This window comes from Clinocottus analis, unplaced genomic scaffold (genome assembly GCF_023055335.1).
Source record: "Clinocottus analis isolate CAN_PGR_092001 unplaced genomic scaffold, fCliAna1.0.p SCAF_12, whole genome shotgun sequence".
Lineage (NCBI taxonomy): Eukaryota > Metazoa > Chordata > Actinopteri > Perciformes > Cottidae > Clinocottus > Clinocottus analis.
The window spans coordinates 15,305,340-15,326,466 of record NW_027175843.1 but is presented as its reverse complement, the minus strand read 5'-3'; the positions used below and the strand labels follow the sequence as shown (position 1 = coordinate 15,326,466).

Below are 21,127 nucleotides of genomic sequence, written 5' to 3'. Positions count from 1 at the left end.
AAAGGTATTTGGATGGGTTTAAGGTCAGGGGTCACGACAGGACAGTCTATTCAGTATACGGTTGTATAGATTATTTCTTCTCGTGCTGCCTTTCTTTTTGTGTTCTTTTTGTTTTTTTATCTGATGTCATTTTGTTTTGTTTTCGATGTATAGATTTCCAGCAGAGTTTGGCTAAAAATGTTACTTCCTTGAGAGGAAAACTGAGAAGAAAAACTATGCAGGGGAAAGCAGAAGACCACAAATCCAAATTTGAATACATTCATTTGCATATTCTTTTCAAATGAGAATTAAGTGTTGCCCAACCCACCAACGTGTACAAAAAGTGTATAAAGTTCATCAGAGGCTTTTGTCTTGTTCAGTTGGGAGGGTCGCAGCAGCTGCTTGGAGGCTTTCATCTGTTGGAGATACCTTGGGTCAAGAGTATTAATTGTGATTTTTGTTTATATGTATGCTAGATGTTGTTCTGTGATTACTGATATGTACAGCCTGATATTTGGAAAGACAGTTTTCTGCATCATAATCTATGAGCCACATCAATAATGTTGTTTTCCTCTACGACCAGAATCTATTTGTCTTTGTTATTATGAGCATTGTGGTGAACACACTGTGGTGTTGTTGCACACAGAAATCAGAGATGCTGTTGATGTTGATCTCAGTTCATGGGGGAAATAACTTTGAACAAAATTCAAACAGATAAGTTTATTTTGTGACTCTTTGTTTGTCGGAAATTTAATAACCAAAAAAGGCTCCTCGACGTGTTTCCCTGCTGATCACCAGACAATGTAAATGCGAGTAGAATATTGTGCTGAGGCATTATTGAAAAGATTAATAGATAACACTATTACTGAACCAGTGTTTCTGATTATTCTACTTTGTGTCACGCATAGTGCAAGAGAAAGAGATGGAGAACTCCTCTGAGATTGTGTCTTTTGTGCTGGCTGCATATGGTAATATTGGAAACTTAAAATATCTGTATTTTATCATAATGCTGTTATGGTACCTCTCTATTTGTGTGTCAAACACAATTCTTATTGTGGTCATATGTATGGACAGGAGATTGCATGAACCAATGTATATATTATTATGTAATTTATTTGTGAATGAAATGGGTGGCAGCACATCACTGTATCCTCTTCTGCTCTCACAGATGTTTTCAGATACACATGAGGTGACACTGCCATGGTGTTTTCTGCACATGTCTTGTATCTACACATGCAGTTCTATTGAGTTGTGCAGTTTAGCAGCTATGGCCTATGACAGATATGTCTGTATCTGTTATCCTCTCCACTACAATGTCATTATGAGCACAGGGAGAGTAGGTTTGATCCTTCTGCTTGTATGGATGTATTCAATTGTTAACTTTATTTTCTCATTTTCATTCATCATCCCTTTAACATTTTGTGGAAATGTCATTGACAAAGTATTTTGTGACCACCACTTAGTGATAAAGCTTGCATGTTCAGTCTCAGTACTTACCAAAATGTCTGACCTGTTTTTTGCCTTTTTTACTCTGGTTGTCCCATTTAGTCTTATTTTAGTCTCTTACATGAAGATTTTGTCGGTTTGTCTGAATACATCCAAAGAAAACAAACATAAAGCCATTAGCACCTGCTCACCTCAGATTGTCTCACTGTCAAATATGTTTGTTGCCGGCATTTTTCATTTTGTGGATTCCAGGTTTGAGATGACCCAAGTACCAGATAAAGTGCGCATTATTTTATCTATATATATCTTCATTATCCAACCAATACTCACCCCTTTTATGTATGGATTAAAGCTACCCAAAATAAGAGAATCATGTAAAAAACTTCTGTTTGATTAACAATAAATATGTTGGATATTATACACTGTGATGTAAAATTATTTGATGTATGTCCTTCACCATAAAAAAACATTTGAAACAAAAATAAGTATTTGTCTAAATGTACAAGGCAAGGGGAATGAACACATATTAGAAACACTTTAATGATCAAAACAACAAGCAACAATAAGTATCATCTGATGCAAAGCCTCTACTAATAAGAGAACCAGTTGATTATTGTATTTGTTTTTGGTAATGCTGACACAGAAATGCAAGATGTAGCTGTCACCTTTTTCTTTACCTTTTAAACCCAAAATAGAGCATCCATTAAAGCAGACACACCACTCTTTTCTTTTCTTTCTTTTTGAAATATATAGGATATACATAAATGTTAATTTAGGTATATCCTGCTTTGTCAAATTGTTTCATATTCTAAGTTGGTATCCTTGCGTCACTGAGCACGTCTGGCCGAGAATGTACGCCAGGTGGGCGTATCCTCTCGGCCGGGCGAGCCTGCGACCCGCGGGCGTCCCCGACGTGCCGATAAAGAGCGAGGAAACCCTCACAGCTGCTTGCACCTTTTAATTTTTGTTTTATCGTTCCATCACATCCTCAAATTGTGTCACAATCTTACAGGGAGAAGTAATGGTGAGAAAAAGTCAGGACATAACGTCCGTCAAAACACAAATTAGTTTAACAGCTTACACATGTGCCCGTACCTTTTGGGCGTCAGTGAAATCATTTTTAAATCATTGAATAAGAGTTGGAATCATGAATTGTTTTTATTTTGGACCTGCATGTCTTTGAGTTTGGGGGAAAACCGGATTGCCCGGAGTAAAAACCCTACAAACAGCTGGAGAACATGCAAACAGAAATTGTGTAAAAATCTTAGAGGGAGAAGGTATTGGGGAGAAAAAAAGTCAGGACATCAAGTCCATTAAGATACAAGTCAGTGTAATGGCTTATTCATGTGCCCTTAAGTACTTTTTAGTATGGGCGTCAGTGAAATAATTTTCAAATCATTGAATTAAAATTGAAATTATGAATTGGTTTTATTTTGGAGCTGCATGTCTTTGAGTTTGGGGGAAAACCGGAGTGCCCGGAGTAAAAACCCTACAAACAGGTGGAGAACATGCAAACAGAATTTGTGTAAAAATTTAGTGGGAGAAGGTATTGGGGAGAAAAAAGTCAGGACATAACGTCCGTCATTTTTGTTTGATCATTCCATCGCGTCCTCAAATTGTGTCACAATCTTAGAGGGAGAAGGTAATGGTGAGAAAAAAGTCAGGACATAATGTCCGTCCTTTTTGTTTCACCATTCCAACGCATCCTCAAATTGCGTCACAATCTTAGAGGGAGAAGGTAATGGTGAGAAAAAAGTCAGGACATAACGTCCGTCCTTTTTGTTTCACCATTCCAACGCATCCTCAAATTGCGTCACAATCTTAGAGGGAGAAGGTAATGGTGAGAAAAAAGTCAGGACATAACGTCCGTCATTTTTGTTTCACCATTCCAACGCATCCTCAAATTGCGTCACAATCTTAGAGGGAGAAGGTAATGGTGAGAAAAAAGTCAGGACATAATGTCCGTCCTTTTTGTTTCACCATTCCAACGCATCCTCAAATTGCGTCACAATCTTAGAGGGAGAAGGTAATGGTGAGAACAAAGTCAGGACATAATGTCCGTCCTTTTTGTTTCACCATTCCAACGCATCCTCAAATTGCGTCACAATCTTAGAGGGAGAAGGTAATGGTGGGAACAAAGTCAGGACATAACGTCCGTCATTTTTGTTCCACCATTCCAACGCATCCTCAAATTGTGTCACAATCTTAGAGGGAGAAGGTAATGATTTGAGTTTGTGGGAAAACCGAATTTGAAAAACAAACAGAACTTGTGGCACAATGTGGATTTCTTGCTGATTGGAGGAGGAAGGATTCTGGGGGTGGAGGTTGAGGATGTTTGTTAGGAAGGATGATGCGGGACGGCAGAGAGGGGAGAGGGAAAAGAAACACTTTTAGTGCTCTCTCTTCTATTCATCCGCCGTACTCGTCTCACCTGTCTTCTCCCTCAACTTCCTTTCTTTTGCTTGTTTTTTCAGTTCCTTGATGTCATTCTTCAACCTTTCGGCCCTCTCCTTCTTCTGTGATTTCTGTAACTCCTTTTGTTTCTTTTCCTCCTCCTTCTTCTCCTTTTTAAGCTTCTGTTCTGCCTCCTTCTTTATCTTTGCCTTCTCTTTATCCGTTTTTTGGGAGAGCTCTTTGAGGTGCAGGTTGGCGACCTGAAGGTCAGCGTGTTCTTGTGTGAGGAGCTTGAACTTCTTTTCCAGTTGACTGACTTGGTCATCTTTTGCAGAGAGCTGACCAGTCATCTCTTCTTGCAGGTCGACAGTTTGTTGTGTGAGGAGCTTGATCTCTACCTCCTTTTCTTGGACTTTGTCATCCTTTGCAGATAGCTGGCGTGTCATCTCTTGTTGCAGGTCGATAGTTTGTTGTGTGAGGAGCTTGATCTCTACCTCCTTTTCTTGGACTTTGTCATCCTTTGCAGAGAGCTGGTGTGTCATCTCTTCTTGCAGGTTGACAGTTTGTTGTGTGAGGAGCTTGATCTCTACCTCCTTTTCTTGGACTTTGTCATCCTTTGCAGAGAGCTGGCGTGTCATCTCTTGTTGCAGGTCAATAGTTTGTTGTGTGAGGAGCTTGATCTCTACCTCCTTTTCTTGGACTTTGTCATCCTTTGCAGAGAGCTGGTGTGTCATCTCTTGTTGCAGGTCGACAGTTTGTTGTGTGAGGAGCTTGATCTCTACCTCCTTTTCTTGGACTTTGTCATCCTTTGCAGAGAGCTGGCGTGTCATCTCTTGTTGCAGGTCAATAGTTTGTTGTGTGAGGAGCTTGATCTCTACCTCCTTTTCTTGGACTTTGTCATCCTTTGCAGAGAGCTGGCGTGCCATCTCGTCTTGCAGGTCGACAGTTTGTTGTGTGTGGAGCTTGATCTCTACCTCCATTTGTTGGACTTTGTCATCCTTCGCAGAAATCTGAGCTGTCATCATTTTCAATAGGTCTACTTCATGTTTGAGAGCCTTGCAATCGTCCATCAACTTCATCTTCTCCACCTTTTCTTGCTTTCTAACTAGTCTCTCTTTCCGAAGAGCTCCAGTTATTTTTCCTTTTTCCTCCTCCCATTTGAGCTCATTGGTGTTAATCAGATTCTTCAGGGCGGTATTATTTAAGGCCAGCTCCACAATTTCTTTGATCAGATCTTGTTGTTCTGTGCTGGGTGTTGGAAGGTTTTCTTGCTTCTGCACCTCGTCAGTAGGGCTGGTACCACGTTGAATATTGTCCATCGATTTCAGCTCTTGTTTCATGGCGTTAAATTTGGCCTCTACTTCTTTTCTATAAGCTCTCTCGGCCTTTAGAGCTTTGAGTATTTTCTCCTTCTCCTGCTGGTGTTGGAGTTCCTTGTTGGCCATCTGCTCTTCAAGGGCAGCAATTCTCTGGTCCTGCATTTTTAGAGTTAAATTGCTGTGATTGTTGGTTGAGTACTGTATTGTTGGTTGAGTACGGTCTTGTTGGTTGAGTACGGTATTGCTGGTTGAGTACGGTATCGCTGGTTGAGTACGGTATTGTGGGTTGAGTACTGGTGCAAGTTGTGTCTTGATAGTAGAAGTTCGCTTAGTTTACATGAAATGTAAATGTAGCATGAAGAACTTTTTCCAGAGGACTCTAACATATAGAAATTTCATCAACATGCCTTTGAAATCTTCAAAGGCTTGACTCCTCCCTCTTCTGGTCACATGACTGGATTGGTTGCTTCGTTACATAAAATAGAATGTATTTTCTGTAACTAAGCAACCAATCAACATCCTGTTTCCAGGATATTAGTGTGATCTGAGTCATGTTCAATATTATTGTATTAATAATAGTCTTTAATAATAAAAGGTCTGGCTTGATACTTAGTAAATAACCCACAACTACATAGATTTGAGCAATTATCCCCCACTGCACATAAGTAGACTCAAACAGATCATAACATGTATCAATTTAATACTGTGATAAACTACAAATTCCAAAAACATTTCTTTAATTACAATGAACAGCACAATGAGATACACTTGAAAACTAGAATGCCGTAAAGCAATAAAAGGGTCGCATTGGGTGGGTCGTATTGGCAAAAGGGCCCCGCTTTGCTTATTGTGTTTGAATATTGTCAGCTGTACAGCAGGTTACGCCTGGAAACAAAATGTCAGATGCTGTTTTCACATTCATTTTCAAATTTTCATTTTGACATAAATATTGCTTGCCAAAAAAAAAGGTTAAATATTACCTAATCATTTTCCAATTTGAAGACAAATTTGACTATTGTCCACTATACAGAGGGGTAAGACTAAACATCTTTTCTATTTTCATTTTATTGTGGTCAAAATACCCCCTTTGGGTCATTTAATTGGCTGATTGTTCTTCCATCTCAAATTTTTACTCAATTAACACATACATATGTGAAAAATTCCAAGTTTACATTATTATTTTATAAAGCCACTTATGGGCTTCTATAAACATTGCTATTTACATTGATATGGAAATACGACAGTATTAGTTTTTCAGTGCCTATATACACACACACACTTTAAAATATTGTATGATATATGTATTTCGATAGAGCAGAGATCTTAAACATAACCAAGGACAACAGCTTACCTCACCTTAGCACTCATTATGGCGGCCACTTCGGTACTTCCGGGTCATTTCCCTCAGTTAGAAGGTTCCTAACCAAAAACGACTATTTGACCGCAGCCTGGGTCTGTAGGAGGGGAGACGGCATGATGGGCCGGGGAATAAAGAGTTATAATTACAAGCACTTGTTCTCATGTCTTATGTGTATACATAAAACATGACAGATGTATTCCAATCCAGCGAATATGATGGAAATGCCACAGAGACACTTTCTTCGGTGTCAGTAGCAGCCATAAGCCTGTCTGACATACCTGAGGAACATCTGGAAAAACTTTGTGAGGAAGATTATCCAATTAGGTTTTAGACTATAAGTGTCATTGTCCCTGCTGTGCTTCTCTCCCCTTCTGGTATCCTGCCTGTTTTCCCTCTTTTGTGTTTTCCTGTTGATCCCAGTTTTCTCTGTGTGGGTGTGTCTGCCTGGGCGTGGCCTTCCCTTCCTGCTGCCAATTTACCTACACAGCTGCAACCCATTTCCCTCATCAGCCTCACAGTATATTACCCCAGTTCTCTCGCCACTCCTCGCCAGATCGTGAATTCACACACCCTGAACGACTGCTGCGGCCTCTTTGGATCGCAGTGTATTCTTGTGTGTAACTTGTTACTTAAAATGTGTATAAAGCACAATTCGTACTCACAAGGGTCTTTAAATCATTCCTGAACAGAATTGAAGTCGACCGATAAAAATTGTAGGAGAAGATACATTTAGAAAAAAGGCGAAAAATGACAAAAATGCGCCAAAAATCCCAAATTGGCTGAATTACTGTTGCGCCCCCTAATGTTTAAATTGTACAACTTATTTATTGCATGTTAAGGGATGCAATGTGCACATACACAAAACGTTTGGAGTCATTAGTCCATATATTTTTAATGTTATGAGTATTCAGAAATAAGACATGATCCTAAGAGGTTAATTGGTTTGATTTTCCCCAACGCAATAAGATATTAAAAATCCTTCAACATTGTCTTGAAGATACAAGCCCAGTCATGATGGACTGAAAGTTTGGTATGAATCAGAGTAAGCGTTCAAGGATGAAAGTGAAAAAAACATGTTTTTCATAAAATTCAAAATGGCGGAAAATTTTGGTTAGCAGACATTATGGGCCTGTGAGGCTTTTTTTGTAGAGCAGGTGAAGCTGGACATGTGTGAATTTTTTTTAACTCAATCGGAGAATCTGGGCGAGGGGCGTCGCCGGTCCAACTTCTAGGTGGCGCTAGAGAGACATTTCTTTTGACACAAATTTAACACCTATTTCATACGTCTATTTTCACCAGTCCTAATGAGCGTTCAAAATTTGGTGAGTTTTGGAGTATGACAAGTCCCCCCAAAAGCACTCCAAAGTTATAAAATAAGGATCAGCGGAATATTAAGAAAACTAGAAGTTTCAATTGGGTCCTCTTGGACTGACTATGTCGGTAGCTCGGACCCTAATAAGAAGAAACCTAACAGTTTCAATAGGGTCCTTTGGACAGACTAGTCAGTCGCTCGGACCATAAAAATACAAAATATGTGCATATATTACTACAAGTTAGTTTGCTGACATTTCTTTTGCTGCATATGTTTTGTTAACTGCGGCAACACTGACACCTACTGGTGATTACACTGGTGATTCATTGATAACACTGTTCCCCAAATTCTAATTACAATTAACCATTTTTTCCAACAAACACATCCGAAACATAAAAATAAAATGAAGAGACTGCAACACCTAAAACCCAGTTGAGAGGCATGTTAACGACAGGACCAAATACAAAGTATGTGCATCCTCTAAACCAGGTAAAAGCATGGACCAATAAAAAGGGCAGCAAGTTGTGACTTCCGTTATTGTGCTGTATGAATGATATTAGCTTGACTTTGAAGAAAAAGGTAAAAGGATTTGACTAATTGACAACCTGAATAATATAAAGCGCATGATCTAAAATAAAGTTAAATCAGGTTAGTTAATTGTAGTTGTGGCCACTAGAGGTCAGGATTATCATTACATCTGCAAGATGTAATCAAGAACTACAAATGAAGTGATGCAGGGATCATGAATGCAAATGTTTTTTTCCATTTTTATGATTTATGGATATTTTCACTCTTTACCTTTATCAGAACAATGCAATATCCCCACCATTACAGATGTGAACTTAAGTGAGGAGTTGTTTGTTATGCCCACATCATTTTCTATATAAACACAATTAAAGTGATTTGGATTTTAAGTTTTGAACACAATTTGGGAAATGTATTTGCTTCTGTTTGCTTCTTTTTTTAGGATTTGAATTGTTTTTGTGGATTGAAAACTGAAGCTTTTCTTTCTTACAATCGAAAGGCAATAAAGTCAAATGTTTTAAGGTAATGCATGCTTACTGTAACAGCAGGCAGACTAATACATGCATTGATAGATTTTGCCACCAGAGGGCAGCATCAGACCAGAGTGTAAATGCGTGAGCCCTCTGAGAGTCACAGGTCTTGTGGAGCACAAATATATGTTAGAGGACAAAAAGTGCATTTAAACACCGAGTAAAGACTGACAGGTTGGTTTGGGTGAAAACTACAAGGTTGACAAATAGGGGGGGGGGGGGGGTAGCAGTTGGGTTGCATTGTGGGTAATGTAGGCCCCAGGTTTTAACAAAGAAGAAGAGTTTGGCGTTGTTATAGAAGTGCAACGCTAAATGGAAGGAGTACTCTTTTCCGTTCTAGACTGTCAAAGTTAATCGGCATCACTGTCCCTCCACTGTCTTTACTCTAAAGAGCCCGCTAAGGCTCCTACATTTATACATTTGATAAATTGATCAAGTTCTTGTTTGATTAGCTGAGAAGCAACACACACAAAAGGTGGTCATCACTGCCACATGGGAATCAATGGCATATTAAATGTAACTTTTGTGTATCCATTTTGTATGACATGTTGGTGCACATCAGTGATCTTCTGCTTCAGTAGAATCTCAGTGAGAGTGAAATATTCAGTTCTGTTCTCAGTCCAGCACCTTTCCCTCCAGCCAACATCAAAGGAGATTTCTCCTTTTTCTCCCTTAGAATTAACCATTTGTGTACTTCTGTAGAGGATGCTGCAACTCTGCAAACTAAAACAATATGTTGCAGGGGATTTTTACAGATGTGCAGCTGAAAACAACAAAAAACTGCTGATAAATTTATTTAGGACGTGTCGGTCTGCTCAACTTTCATTAAGTAAGATTTTAAAAATATTTTCAGTATGTTGCTTCGTCTGAAAGTGGACTGATTTGACAAAACGCACTGTTGTTTTCACATGTATACAGAATTACTTTTTTCTTGTACGATTACAGCTTGACAATTCCTTTTTTTTGCAGACATACGTAGCCAATGAAGCTGAATCTGATTCTGAAAACTGTGCAAGCAATGGAAGGTATCAAGTTATTACCGATAGCATTTAGGATCGCAGGACTTGTTCACTTCTTGGCCAAATGTCCTGCTAAGCAGCAGCATCACAATGTGGCCCGTGTGTCATCGCTAAGTCTACAAAGTCATGTGTCCTGCCCATAAATGAAAAGGTATTTTCTCTGCTGTGCCGTGAGGTTTTGGTGTGCATTAAGGGCCAACCGTGTTTAAGGTGGTGCGTTATTTAACAAATACCGGGCATGTGTTGACAAAACAAGGTCAACTTCCTTTTGAGATTGTTTTGTCAACTGCTGTTTCCAAGGTCAGGAATCGACTGTGAAGCTCAACATGTGCACGTTCATTGCTGCACACAAACCACAGGGAGCAATGCATTACAAACCGTATCATTTTTATTCAAACTGTACACATACAACAGGTTTATCTCATTAAAAAACAAGTGAAAAAGACAATAATGAGTATCCCCATAAATACAATATGCCTTTAAAAACAGAGTCTGTGTTTTCTTGGTAGGTTGCATATGTTCCAATAAAAAAAATAAAAAAAATACGCACACTCATAATCCTTCTGAAAACATAGTACAAGACAAACACATCGGTCTGGTATCATTGACACGGGCAGATCTCAGAATACTTGTGCACCATTTACTTAAAACATGGATGAGAGATGACTCGCCTAGAGGAGCGTTTACTTGTTTTTTAACTCAATCCTACGCACTAACTTTGACCAGGCTTGAGGTGTGTAGTGCATTCACATGGGAAATGTGACAGTTCTTGTATACAAACTGCTTTACCAGTATACGATTGGTACTTAGGGTATATATCTAGTATTAGTGTGGATTCAGGACAGAATTTAGGAGATTAGGCATAATAAAAATAGCTGGTCTATAAGGCCATTATGTTGTGAATTTACCCTTATTACTGCCAGATGTTTTAATTAATCATTTACAGGTATGAAGAGATCATGCGCTATACAACGAGAAACGAAACCTTCTGGCAAACATATGCTGCCATCAGTCAGGATGAAAACACGCTTTTCTGCTCATGTTTCCCCACGGGGTTTCCTACTGATTTTATTATTTAGAGAGAGAAATACACAGAATCAATCGAATTTAATCGTGCTTCATACAAGAGAGGATTCCTGGGATTAAATCACTGGTCACTTTGTTTAATGTTGATGCCATTCAAAAGTTTGTTTCCTCACTTGAATTTAGTTCTTAGTTTCCACTGACATTTCAAAAACTACAGAGGACTACAATGTCCATCACTAAAAATATTATGAACTGGTCACTAGCCAAAATGTTTAATTGCATTCATAATTTTGTACTAATAAATTGCGATATTGTCTCCAGTGATTTGGTTCCAGATACCACCCTCCACCTCTGCTGAACACGGCAAAGCCTGTCTCCACTGCTCACTTTCTCCGCCTCAAAGACTCTTATAATAAAATGATTCATTAAAAACGCTTAAATGTTCAGTCTGCATGTGAACCATGTAACACTTCAAGTGAAAATATAAAGGATGGGGGGCAGTTACACTGGGAAGAATACAGGCATGAATGTGTACAGTCATCTTTATCCAGGATAAAAGAACATTGAAATCCCGAACGACCATTTCCACTCTGTGTGGATCAAATCGGTATCCTTGAAATGGTGCTTTGGATGTCTTAAAAGCTTAAAAGTCTTTTTTGGTGGAGAGATCCAACAGTTGAGAGACCACACACAGAGACAAACAATGAGCTGGTGTGTCTTCATTGCAGAGAGTGGAGGCTTGTGTGTGTGTGTGTGTGTGTGGTCTCTTTAACTGTTTGAAACCGTCATTTTTAAACACTTTTAACCTTTAGGACAGCTGTGCAAACCAATACATAACTTCATTCACCTTCGGAGTGAACATTCAATACAAGCGCAAATACTCCACAGTCGAAACATTTTGAAGAAAAAAAGGGAAGGAAAAAATGAAATAAAAGTTTTCATTTCTGGGCAGCCACGTGACAGGTGAGTCATGAGTTGATGGATTGTTTCTCAGATTAAGAACAGGCGAGATTGTACTCTGCAATTGATCACACATATTAAAGCATTTCGGTCTCAAACTAAAAGCAGAGTGATTTAAAATGTATAATCCAGGCATCTGTAATTAATGAATTCACAGTCAGCGGGGCGCTGCGGCCAAACCTTTGACCTTTATATGCTGCAGCCTGGGCAGAAGGCCACACTTCTTGACACATCAGTCTTTTCTGTTATGGTGAGCAACTCTCACCAGAGTTGACAGGAAGTACATTAAAAAATTGTGATATTGAGGATATAAAATCAATAATAGGGAGTTTTCATATCAAAAGTAGCGTCATCAGTCGGGCAATACAGTCCAGGGACCAGTATGGCCATTCACACCAGTTTATAATCCAACGACGCAAAAGCCAGCAGTGTGGGCTGTCTGATGACAAAACAAATGTAAAAATAAAATTAAAAAAAAACATCCAACTTCTATCGAATATAGATCAAAGTTTGGTTGCGTGAATGAATTGCTGTCAAAACCTATTTAAAAAAAGCTTTGTCAAAAATAGTATTGAAAATGAAAGCTATTTGACCTCATTTACATGGTTATTATATCCAACACGTCGTGCCTTTTTTGTTTCTCCTTCAAAACTTCACACCGTCGTCTCCCCGTGGTTGCCGTTGCTCAGCCGCTTGTAGAACCTCCGCCATGACTGCAGAGTCTTCCCGGACCAGACCCAGAAGCCCGAGGTGATCCCGACTATCATGGTCATCAGGTATTTTATCATGAACACAGTGAAGTCCGGCGTCATGGGGGCGAAGTTGTGGACCGGGCACGGCACGGCGAACCGCTTGCAGGTCTGCATGTGCCAGGTCCGCTGCCAGTGCTCCCTGAAGGCCTGCTCGTAGAAGTAACAGGCGATCACGATGGTGGCCGGCACCGTGTAAAGCACGCTGAACACCCCGATGCGCACCATCAGCTTCTCCAGCTTCTCCGTCTTGGTGCCGTCGTGCTTCATGATGGTGCGGATCCGGAACAGCGACACAAAGCCGGCCAGCAGGAAGGACGTGCCGATGAACAGGTAGACGAACAGCGGCGCCAGGACGAAGCCGCGCAGCGCGTCCACGTTGAAGATCCCGACGAAACACACCCCGGTCAGCACGTCGCCGTCCACCCGGCCCATGGCGAGGATGGTGATGGTCTTGATGGCCGGCACGGCCCACGCGGCCAGGTGGAAGTACTGGGAGTTGGCTTCGATCGCCTCATGGCCCCATTTCATCCCGGCGGAGAGGAACCAGGTCAGGGACAAAATCACCCACCAGATGGAGCTGGCCATGCCAAAAAAGTACAGCACCATGAAGAGGATGGTGCAGCCCTCCTTCTTGGTCCCCTGGGCCACTGTTCTGTAGCCGTCGTCCTTGAATTTATCCACGCAAACAACTTTATCCTCCAGGAAAAACCCAGCGGCGTAGGCCACCGCCACCATGAAGTAACACCCGGATAAGAAGATGATGGGTCTCTCCGGGTACCTGAAGCGCCGCATGTCTACCAGGTAGGTGAGCACCGTGAACAAGGTGCTCACACAGCACAAGATGGACCAGATCCCGACCCACAGCCGCCCAAATTTTACCTCATCCTCCCGGAAATACATGATGCCGGTTGGTTTGGTGGGCTCGCATGGGGCCCCGCAGTCATTGACCCCCATAAACCGGTAGCCCAGGTAGGGCGGCACCTCCAGCTGCAGAGGGCACGAGAACTGATGGTACTCGTTGTTTTGGGGCGGTCGTTGGTTGGGTCGGTCTATGTTGGTCGGAAGGGTAACCAGGTCCGGCGCGTTGGGGGAGGACGACGACGGGCTGCTGGGTTCCGATGTGTTCTGGCCGACGCAGATCTCGCCGGCTCCGTGAACAGGGAAAGCCTCGCAGCGGAGTCGCTCCGGCCACTGGAAGCCAAATTTATTCATGAGGGCTTCACACCCTTGGCGGGCGCGCTCGCACAGGGACCGGCATGGGGGGATGGCCTGCTCCAGCACCGTACAGACGGGCGCGTACATGGAGCAGAGGAAGAACTTGAGATCCGCGGAGCACTGCACCTTCACCAGAGGGTAGAACTGGTGCACTTCCAGCCCGGCGTCCTCCTGGTTCGTGTGGCCCAGGAGGTTCGGCATGATGGTTTGGTTGTAGGCGATGTCGGTGCAAAGCGGGATGGAGATGGGTTGGCAGAACCCGTGTTCTGGCACCGATATTCCGCTCTCGCTGTTGTAATTTTGAGCAGAAGTGGACGAAAAGGACAGCCCGCACACCAGCCACATGATCCGCAGCAACACGGAGCCAGTGGTGGACCTGGCCGCCGCCATAGTTGAGGAGGACGAGGACGAGGAGGAGGGGGAGGGAAGGAAAAACTTTGATCCAAGTAGGGCGACTTGAAAACGGCGAAAAAAGCAAAGAAATCTGCATTAAATGTCGCGAAACTTCGCTTGTGGTCCGAGTAATTCGAGCTGAAATGGCGGTAACCGTCTTTCCCTCCTGTTTTTACGAAGATAAATCCAAGTGAAACGTTCGCCGTGTCATGACTTCTTGATGGTCTTTGTAAGTGACTCCAAGCAGCCCCACTCTCACTCCCGACCCGCTGAAAATCAACTTAAAGTCCCATTTTTTCCAAGTTGCGCGAACCCAAATTACTCCGGCGCGTGCGACGCGTGCCCGCGCTTACTTTAGCGCTGAACTAGACGCTTTTTAAACTTAAAAAGGTTTATATTTCCATCGGTTTTTGACTTGACTTCACGCCGCGCGTCGGTTTACATGCTGAGCGGTTGGAAGTCCAGAGGCTCGCTCTCCTCACTCCGTGCGGATTCCACCGGTTTCCAGGCGCCCCCTTCATTCACAAGACCTTCAGGCAGAAAGAAGGGCGCCTTGAAACCCATGCCGCGTCTCAGCCAATCATGGCCTTTGTTTTCCTTAAGGGCTCGTTTCTGATTGGCCTTCACTCTCTATAGAATGAAATGTGTTACAGTAATTACAGTACAACAGAGACTTTCAGAAAGGAATCATATATATTATATCTGGTTACGTTTAAAAAAAACAATGCCTATAGTGACTTTTAATTTCTTATAAAAAATAAATAATGAAAAAAAATTATATGTATAAGGATGAAAATCCTGAACCGCAACAGGCCTATATAACATAACTTTAACACATCTGTCTACCATCAGATTCTTCTTGTAGTTCTTTCTTTCTTGTTTTCTCTAACTGTTCCACTGCTTATGAATGAATGTCATGTTTTGTCATTTTAAATGCAGCTAAAAATGTCCTAGACTTCTGCTCATGTAGAATAAGATAAATCTACTGTTACTTTCTTCGAGGTGCTCTGTTTAAGTTTAAAGCTTTTGCCCATTAACACTATTTTAGTGCAGCTGTGGAGTTGAACTCTCTCCATCTCTTCACAGAATCTACACACACACACACACACACACACACACACACACACACACACACACACACACACACACACACACACACACAGTCACTCACTGTGTGCAGGACATGTAAACACATTGCAACGCAGTGAGCAAACCATGAAAAAAAACCTAAATGGATTCCAGCGTCGTAACCACTCGACCACAGCACCGCAAGAACCTGTTGCTGTTTACTGCTAAAGGGTTTCATTGCAAACAATCAGATGCGACTCCTGCATTGATCTGTATCATTGTGTGAATCAACAGCAACAACAGTCAAAGCAGCAGTAAATTGGAATGACAGCATGATCAATCTGCCCAGAGGCGACCAAGTGTGGGAGGTGTAGAAGGGTTCCTGGTGGCCTTGCCGCATTTGGTGTGTTTCTACCCTGAGTGGGATAAAAGAGGGTGGGGGTAGGGTCGGGTGGGGGAAGGGACAGGAAGAAGAGAGAAGGTCGAAGAGGGCAGGGGGAGAAAGAGAAGCAGAGAGAGCAGGAAGAGAAGTAGAACCAAATGGAAAAGTCAGTAGAGTTCCCCGCTGTAAAATGGCCTATAAAAAAAGAAAGCTAGTTAGATTGAAATAGGCCAGTAGGCCAATCTGGATTGCCGACCCCCCCCCCCCCACCTCGATTGATACTAATCTAGAAATTCAGTCAAAATGCTTTGCGCTGCATGTGACATGGTGGACCACGAAACAACTAAAAAGTCTAGAAAATTGGGTTGGACTTTCTAAAATGGTCTTATGGGACAGGGATTATATTACTTTCTCTCATTTAGGTTTGCCATAAATATTCTCTTCACAAGTACAAATAAGATATTAACGTTGGGAGCCGGGCAGCTAAACAATGATCTGAAATTCATAATAATAATTTCTCATGACGATTCATCACTGCGGGCTTCCTCTTTCACATTACGCAATGTTTTCACGTTTGATGCATTGTTATATAGATATGGATTCTGGTTGTGGCTGCTTTTATCCACTTTTAAACTAGTTAAACTATTGTATGTACTCCCTCGCCTTTGGATGATGTTTAAGTAGTCACCATTATCTACATGCGCTTATATGAATTTACTTCTTTTTTTAAATCTCAACACACACAATTATTTTTTCAAAATATTTTAAATTATTTTTACTAAATTATTGTAAAGGGAGTTTTTTATTGAATTTAATAAAACTGCCTCCCCCAGCTTTAAGTAGCAGGTTAAAAGAAACGCAGACAGATACAGGCCTGTTTTTCCTTCCTGATTTTGTAAATTAAATCAGTCTAAAACCTTATTGGCAGCTGTGTCGTTTTCATCTACCCAGCCTGCGCTTCTCATATGCACATTGACCTCATCCCAACCGGCAACACGCTGATTACTGAAAAGCAGATTGTATTGATGAGCATAAGCAGAGGAAGTTGGTCCGCCAGAAACATTTTCAATGTGTGGTCTGGTTGTGAACAGTTTGTTCACTTTCCAGACTGTAAGCTTTAGTGCAGCTGTAGTGGGTGTCAGATCTTTGGCCTTCGTGTCAAAGTATGCTAAGAAAAGGCCCTATAATTACATCCATATGAGCTAAATGACAAACACACAGCGACTATGGCTGGGAGCTTGAGATAGCTCAACTATTAAATGTAGGGAGGAGTCCAATTTGCTGGCTACTGCCTCTGATGAGAGGATTAGTTTCACAGGTTGGATTAAGCCTTGGTAGAAGGAGCTGATGGGCAGCTATGTAATAATTAAAGACTCCCGCTATTAAAGCTATTGATTAAGAATGTTGTTAGTACACTGATTTCCCAAGAGGGTATTGAACAAATCACCATCCGAATGTCACAGCCGTGATGTTAGACACGAAGGAAGCGGTGAATTTGGCTGGGTGGGTGGACGAATAGTTTCTAAGACGGTTACCAGGGCTCTGATGAGTGAGCAGCCTCGTGAACGAATAAAGTAATATGAAACAATCAAGTTGATCTCAATCATAACATTGCTTTGCGCATGTATTTATTGGTGTTGCTCCATTTTCTGTATTCTGTATTATGGTACGGAATACAGTGGCCGACCTATCTGTTGTTCTGTAATGTATGCACGTGTAGAGATATATATATATCACAATATGGCTAATGTGCTTGTGTGTCGAGCAGTACAATATACTATTTATATTCTAGCTACAATTGTGAAAAATGTAAAAAAATGTTTAGCTGTAGAAACATTCATTTTAATTTGGAGCTTTAGAATTCTGGTTGTAGATCACTAGCCATTAATTGGTGACCACGAATTTGGAGAATAATTGATTACATAAGACTGTCTTACAGATATATAATATTTCACATGTATAGCCACACATGCACAGACATGTAAACACATGCACTTTGTTCAAATGTACATTAATAATGGAGGCAGGGGTGTTGGTGTTTTAAACGGTCTGGAAATGACTTTGATCTCTCTCACTCACACGCTGGTGTTCCTCCCTGTGGTGTAAAACACAGCAGTTAGTAGCCAAGCCAGGTCAAATGGACGCACTCCATCGCGTTTAACTGTAGTCGTTTGTTTGTGTGTGTGCATATTTATGTGGATAGTGTCTGCAGTGGTCAAGCAGATGTGGGAAGTCCAGCAGGTTTCCAGACAGGCAGTCACTGTTTGGACTGCGGTCTGCTGCAGCTGGACATCTGCTGCAGAGGGGGGAAAAAGTGTTACACAAACAACAACTAGATTTACAGTAGACCAAGGTGAAATAAATAAAACAAAAAAGATGTTGATGGTTTGGACTGCTCAGTTCAATGATAGCCAGAGGCATGACCGCCATGCCAAGTATGTGAGCTACCGTGTGAAACCCAATACTGAACAACTATTTAGATGTGGAGTCGAGGTGGAAAAACACAAGCCTTTTTGTTTGGTCTGAGGAGGATTTCAAATTTGAGGACGGCTTACAGAACATGTTGGCTGACCAAGTTGGTCTAACCAGCGCTAAGTGTTTTTAAGGAGTGAGCTAAAAAAATGTTTCAACAAGCCGGTCCAATTCATGCCTTTTTCCATATGTGTGTCTTTCTATCTAATTTATATGAATTTGTAACCTTTTTGTAGTTGCATTTGAAAACTTCGAAACGATTTACAGTATTTTGTAGTTTCTTGGAAACCCATAAACCCCGGGCATCTATTCATCCATTGATTTATATAAAAAGTCTCTGGGGGTTGTGCAGATACTTCACCAAAAAGTCAACAAACATTTTTTTAGGAATTTAATGGGCCTACTGCTCTCTCTCTCTCTCTCTCTCTCTCTCTCTCTCTCTCTCTCTCTCTCTCTCTCTCTCTCTCTCTCTCTCTCTCTCTCTCCAGTGTGCAGTGTACAGTTCTTCAACTATTTACGGTTTTATTTGAATTGTCTGCGGCACATTGTCCAAAAATCACAGGTGGGAGGTTGGACATGCTTACATTGACCTTCTCTGCATTATTTCTGGTTTTGTGAATGTTTTTATAACAATAGTGATGTAATATAATATAGTGTTTTGGTTCACTCTCATAGTGTTGTTTTGAGCTGAAGCAGGCAACCATTTAGAGTTACAAAGCTCTGAAAAAGACACTTTATTCTATACTTGTCCTGCACCAAACAGCAGACAGACAAATTATACTACCAGCTGGGGAACTTAGTTGATAATTTAGCAGATAAAGAATGAGATTTTCTTCAGGAAATGATGACAAAAACAAAACAGAGCTAACAGGATTATTAAATCATTGGCTTTGCGTTCCACCTGTGGACATAAACACAACTCCGAATGCATGCTAACGTCGCTCTATATCTGCTTGATCTATAAATAGGAAATAGCTCGCTAACGACTTTGTCATGTCAACTTTAAAGGTGACAATATGTCACAGCCATAATCTACAGCAGGTCTAATGCAAAAATGAACGTACAATCACTCCCTAACCAAAAACTCAAGGGAAACGGAAAGAAGATTACTAACTATCAAGGTAAGACTATACCCACAGAGCAGGTAGTCATGGCAACACCAATGGAGAAAAGCAGAAATAGACCAGACAACTTAAGCTAACGTAATGAAAGATAGTGGGGAAAGGCATCTGATTGGCTGAGGATAATTTTGTTATGTCAAACTACTTCAAACTCAGGATAGAAGCCAACACATGCCGAAAGACGCTTTAAAGCGTGCTGTAAAAGGTGCTCTATTGTAATTACTATACGCTTCTTCATTAAGCTGCCTCTTGCCTGGTTTCCTCATGTGTGTATGAGTTATGGGCTGGTATATATAGCATTATAGAAGTATGTGTGGGACACTCGTCTGAATGGGGGGAGGGGAGATCAACCTTAAGAAGTCAGCAGAGAGAGAGAGAGAGAGAGAGAGAGGAATGCAGGCAGCTGGTTTGTGTCTGTCAGTGCAACACAGAGAGCCTACAGTACTGGACTACACACACACACACACACACACACACACACACACACACACACACACACAGACACACACACACACGCACACTGATGAAAGAACGATTTATTTGGACCAACAGAGTGTGTGTTCGGTCCAGTGGGCAGGCAGCAGGAAGCTCACTGGCTGACATCTCAACTCCTTGGACAAAAACTCCATACGAGTATGGCGCAAAAAGTCTGTGCATACACTTACATACTGGATGTTGTATGTAACAATTAAATCATATCAAATACAGTCGACTTTAGCACTTGTGTAGGTTAGTCTTGTTGTATTTATGGCGCTCAAACAGCTCAATGGACCAATCACCTCCCTATTTATGCAGACTTATGGCTGGGAACATACACAGTGCAGCCAGGAATGAAGGTGTTTTTCATTGTTTGTGCTCTGTACTCTAGAACATTGTATTTTAATTGAATTGAAACAAGGACTAAGGGGTTCCATTTTCAGCTTTAAATTCATTCAATCATGAGCATTTGTCGGGATTAATTTACTTTTAATTTACCTGTCACACATTACTGTTCTGTAATTCCTTGTTACTTATCTGGCAACATAAACAGCAACATTGATGGATCTGTCGTACACTATACTAGAAACGCAACAGTATGAAAGAAACACAACCAGACTAAAAGAGTCTACATTTAGCAGCAATGCTGGACTGGGTTGTGAGCTAAATGCTAATGTTAGCACGCTAACAAGATCACAATGACAATGTTAATGTGTTAAAAATGTCAATTTTGAAAACGTAAGATGATTAGAGTAAAAAAAACACTCGATATCACATGATCAATAAATAAGCCAGTGCAGTCTTGATGTTATGGAGCCTTTCGACCTGAGGGTCTTCCAGCCTGCACGGCTGTGCTCAGATACTGATACCGTCTGCCAGATGGCAGCAGGGTAAACAGTTTGTGCATCGGGTGGCAGGAGACCAAGATCATCATGTGGGCCTTCCACGCAGACATGGTGTGTGGTACGTGTCCTGAATGGAGCTCCCTGCCAGTGGTTTGCTCCACTGTTTGGACCAATCTCAGGAGGGCCCTGCTGTTGTAAGCAGGGAGCTGCCAAACCACAGTTGCAACCATTCAGAATGCTCTCAATCTTGTGTAAAAGTGTGTGTGGATAGTCAGGTCAACACTATCTCACTAGGAGTTTGACTTCCTGCCTGCCTGCTGACTCATAAGTGAGGAGGATGGCCGTGTCATCCGCAGTTTTTCCAATTATGCATGAGCAGTATTATTGGAGTTATGATTAAATAGGTCACACAGCGGTAGTGCTGAGACACCAGTGCCTTGGGTCAATGAGGAGGAGGAGGAGCAGTTGTGAATCTTAACCACCTAAGGACTAATCATCAGGAGATCATGGACCCAGCTGCAGAAGAAGGTGC

The 21,127-nt window shown here is 41.5% G+C and overlaps 4 protein-coding genes across 4 annotated transcripts in view; 2 read left to right on the top strand and 2 right to left on the bottom strand.

Annotated features, from left to right (window-relative positions):
* The first annotated feature begins 868 nt into the window (after positions 1-868).
* On the top strand, positions 869-1,822 carry LOC137783034 (olfactory receptor 6B1-like). The gene has a single exon (XM_068572791.1). The coding sequence runs from the start codon at positions 902-904 to the stop codon at positions 1,820-1,822; it is 921 nt and encodes a 306-aa protein (XP_068428892.1). The 5' UTR covers positions 869-901.
* A 1,006-nt stretch (positions 1,823-2,828) lies between these two features.
* LOC137782972 (interaptin-like) lies at positions 2,829-5,525 on the bottom strand. The gene has a single exon (XM_068572699.1). The coding sequence runs from the start codon at positions 5,298-5,300 to the stop codon at positions 3,831-3,833; it is 1,470 nt and encodes a 489-aa protein (XP_068428800.1). The 5' UTR covers positions 5,301-5,525; the 3' UTR covers positions 2,829-3,830.
* A 4,749-nt stretch (positions 5,526-10,274) lies between these two features.
* Positions 10,275-14,714, bottom strand: LOC137782771 (frizzled-7-A-like). Its single transcript, XM_068572382.1, has one exon. The coding sequence runs from the start codon at positions 14,225-14,227 to the stop codon at positions 12,524-12,526; it is 1,704 nt and encodes a 567-aa protein (XP_068428483.1). The 5' UTR covers positions 14,228-14,714; the 3' UTR covers positions 10,275-12,523.
* LOC137782779 (alsin-like) overlaps positions 12,381-21,127 on the top strand; it is a 37,659-nt gene continuing 28,912 nt past the window's right edge. Inside the window, exon 1 of the mRNA XM_068572395.1 lies at positions 12,381-13,423. The gene's annotated coding sequence lies outside the window, so the exon portion shown is untranslated. The remainder of the gene's footprint in view (positions 13,424-21,127) is intronic.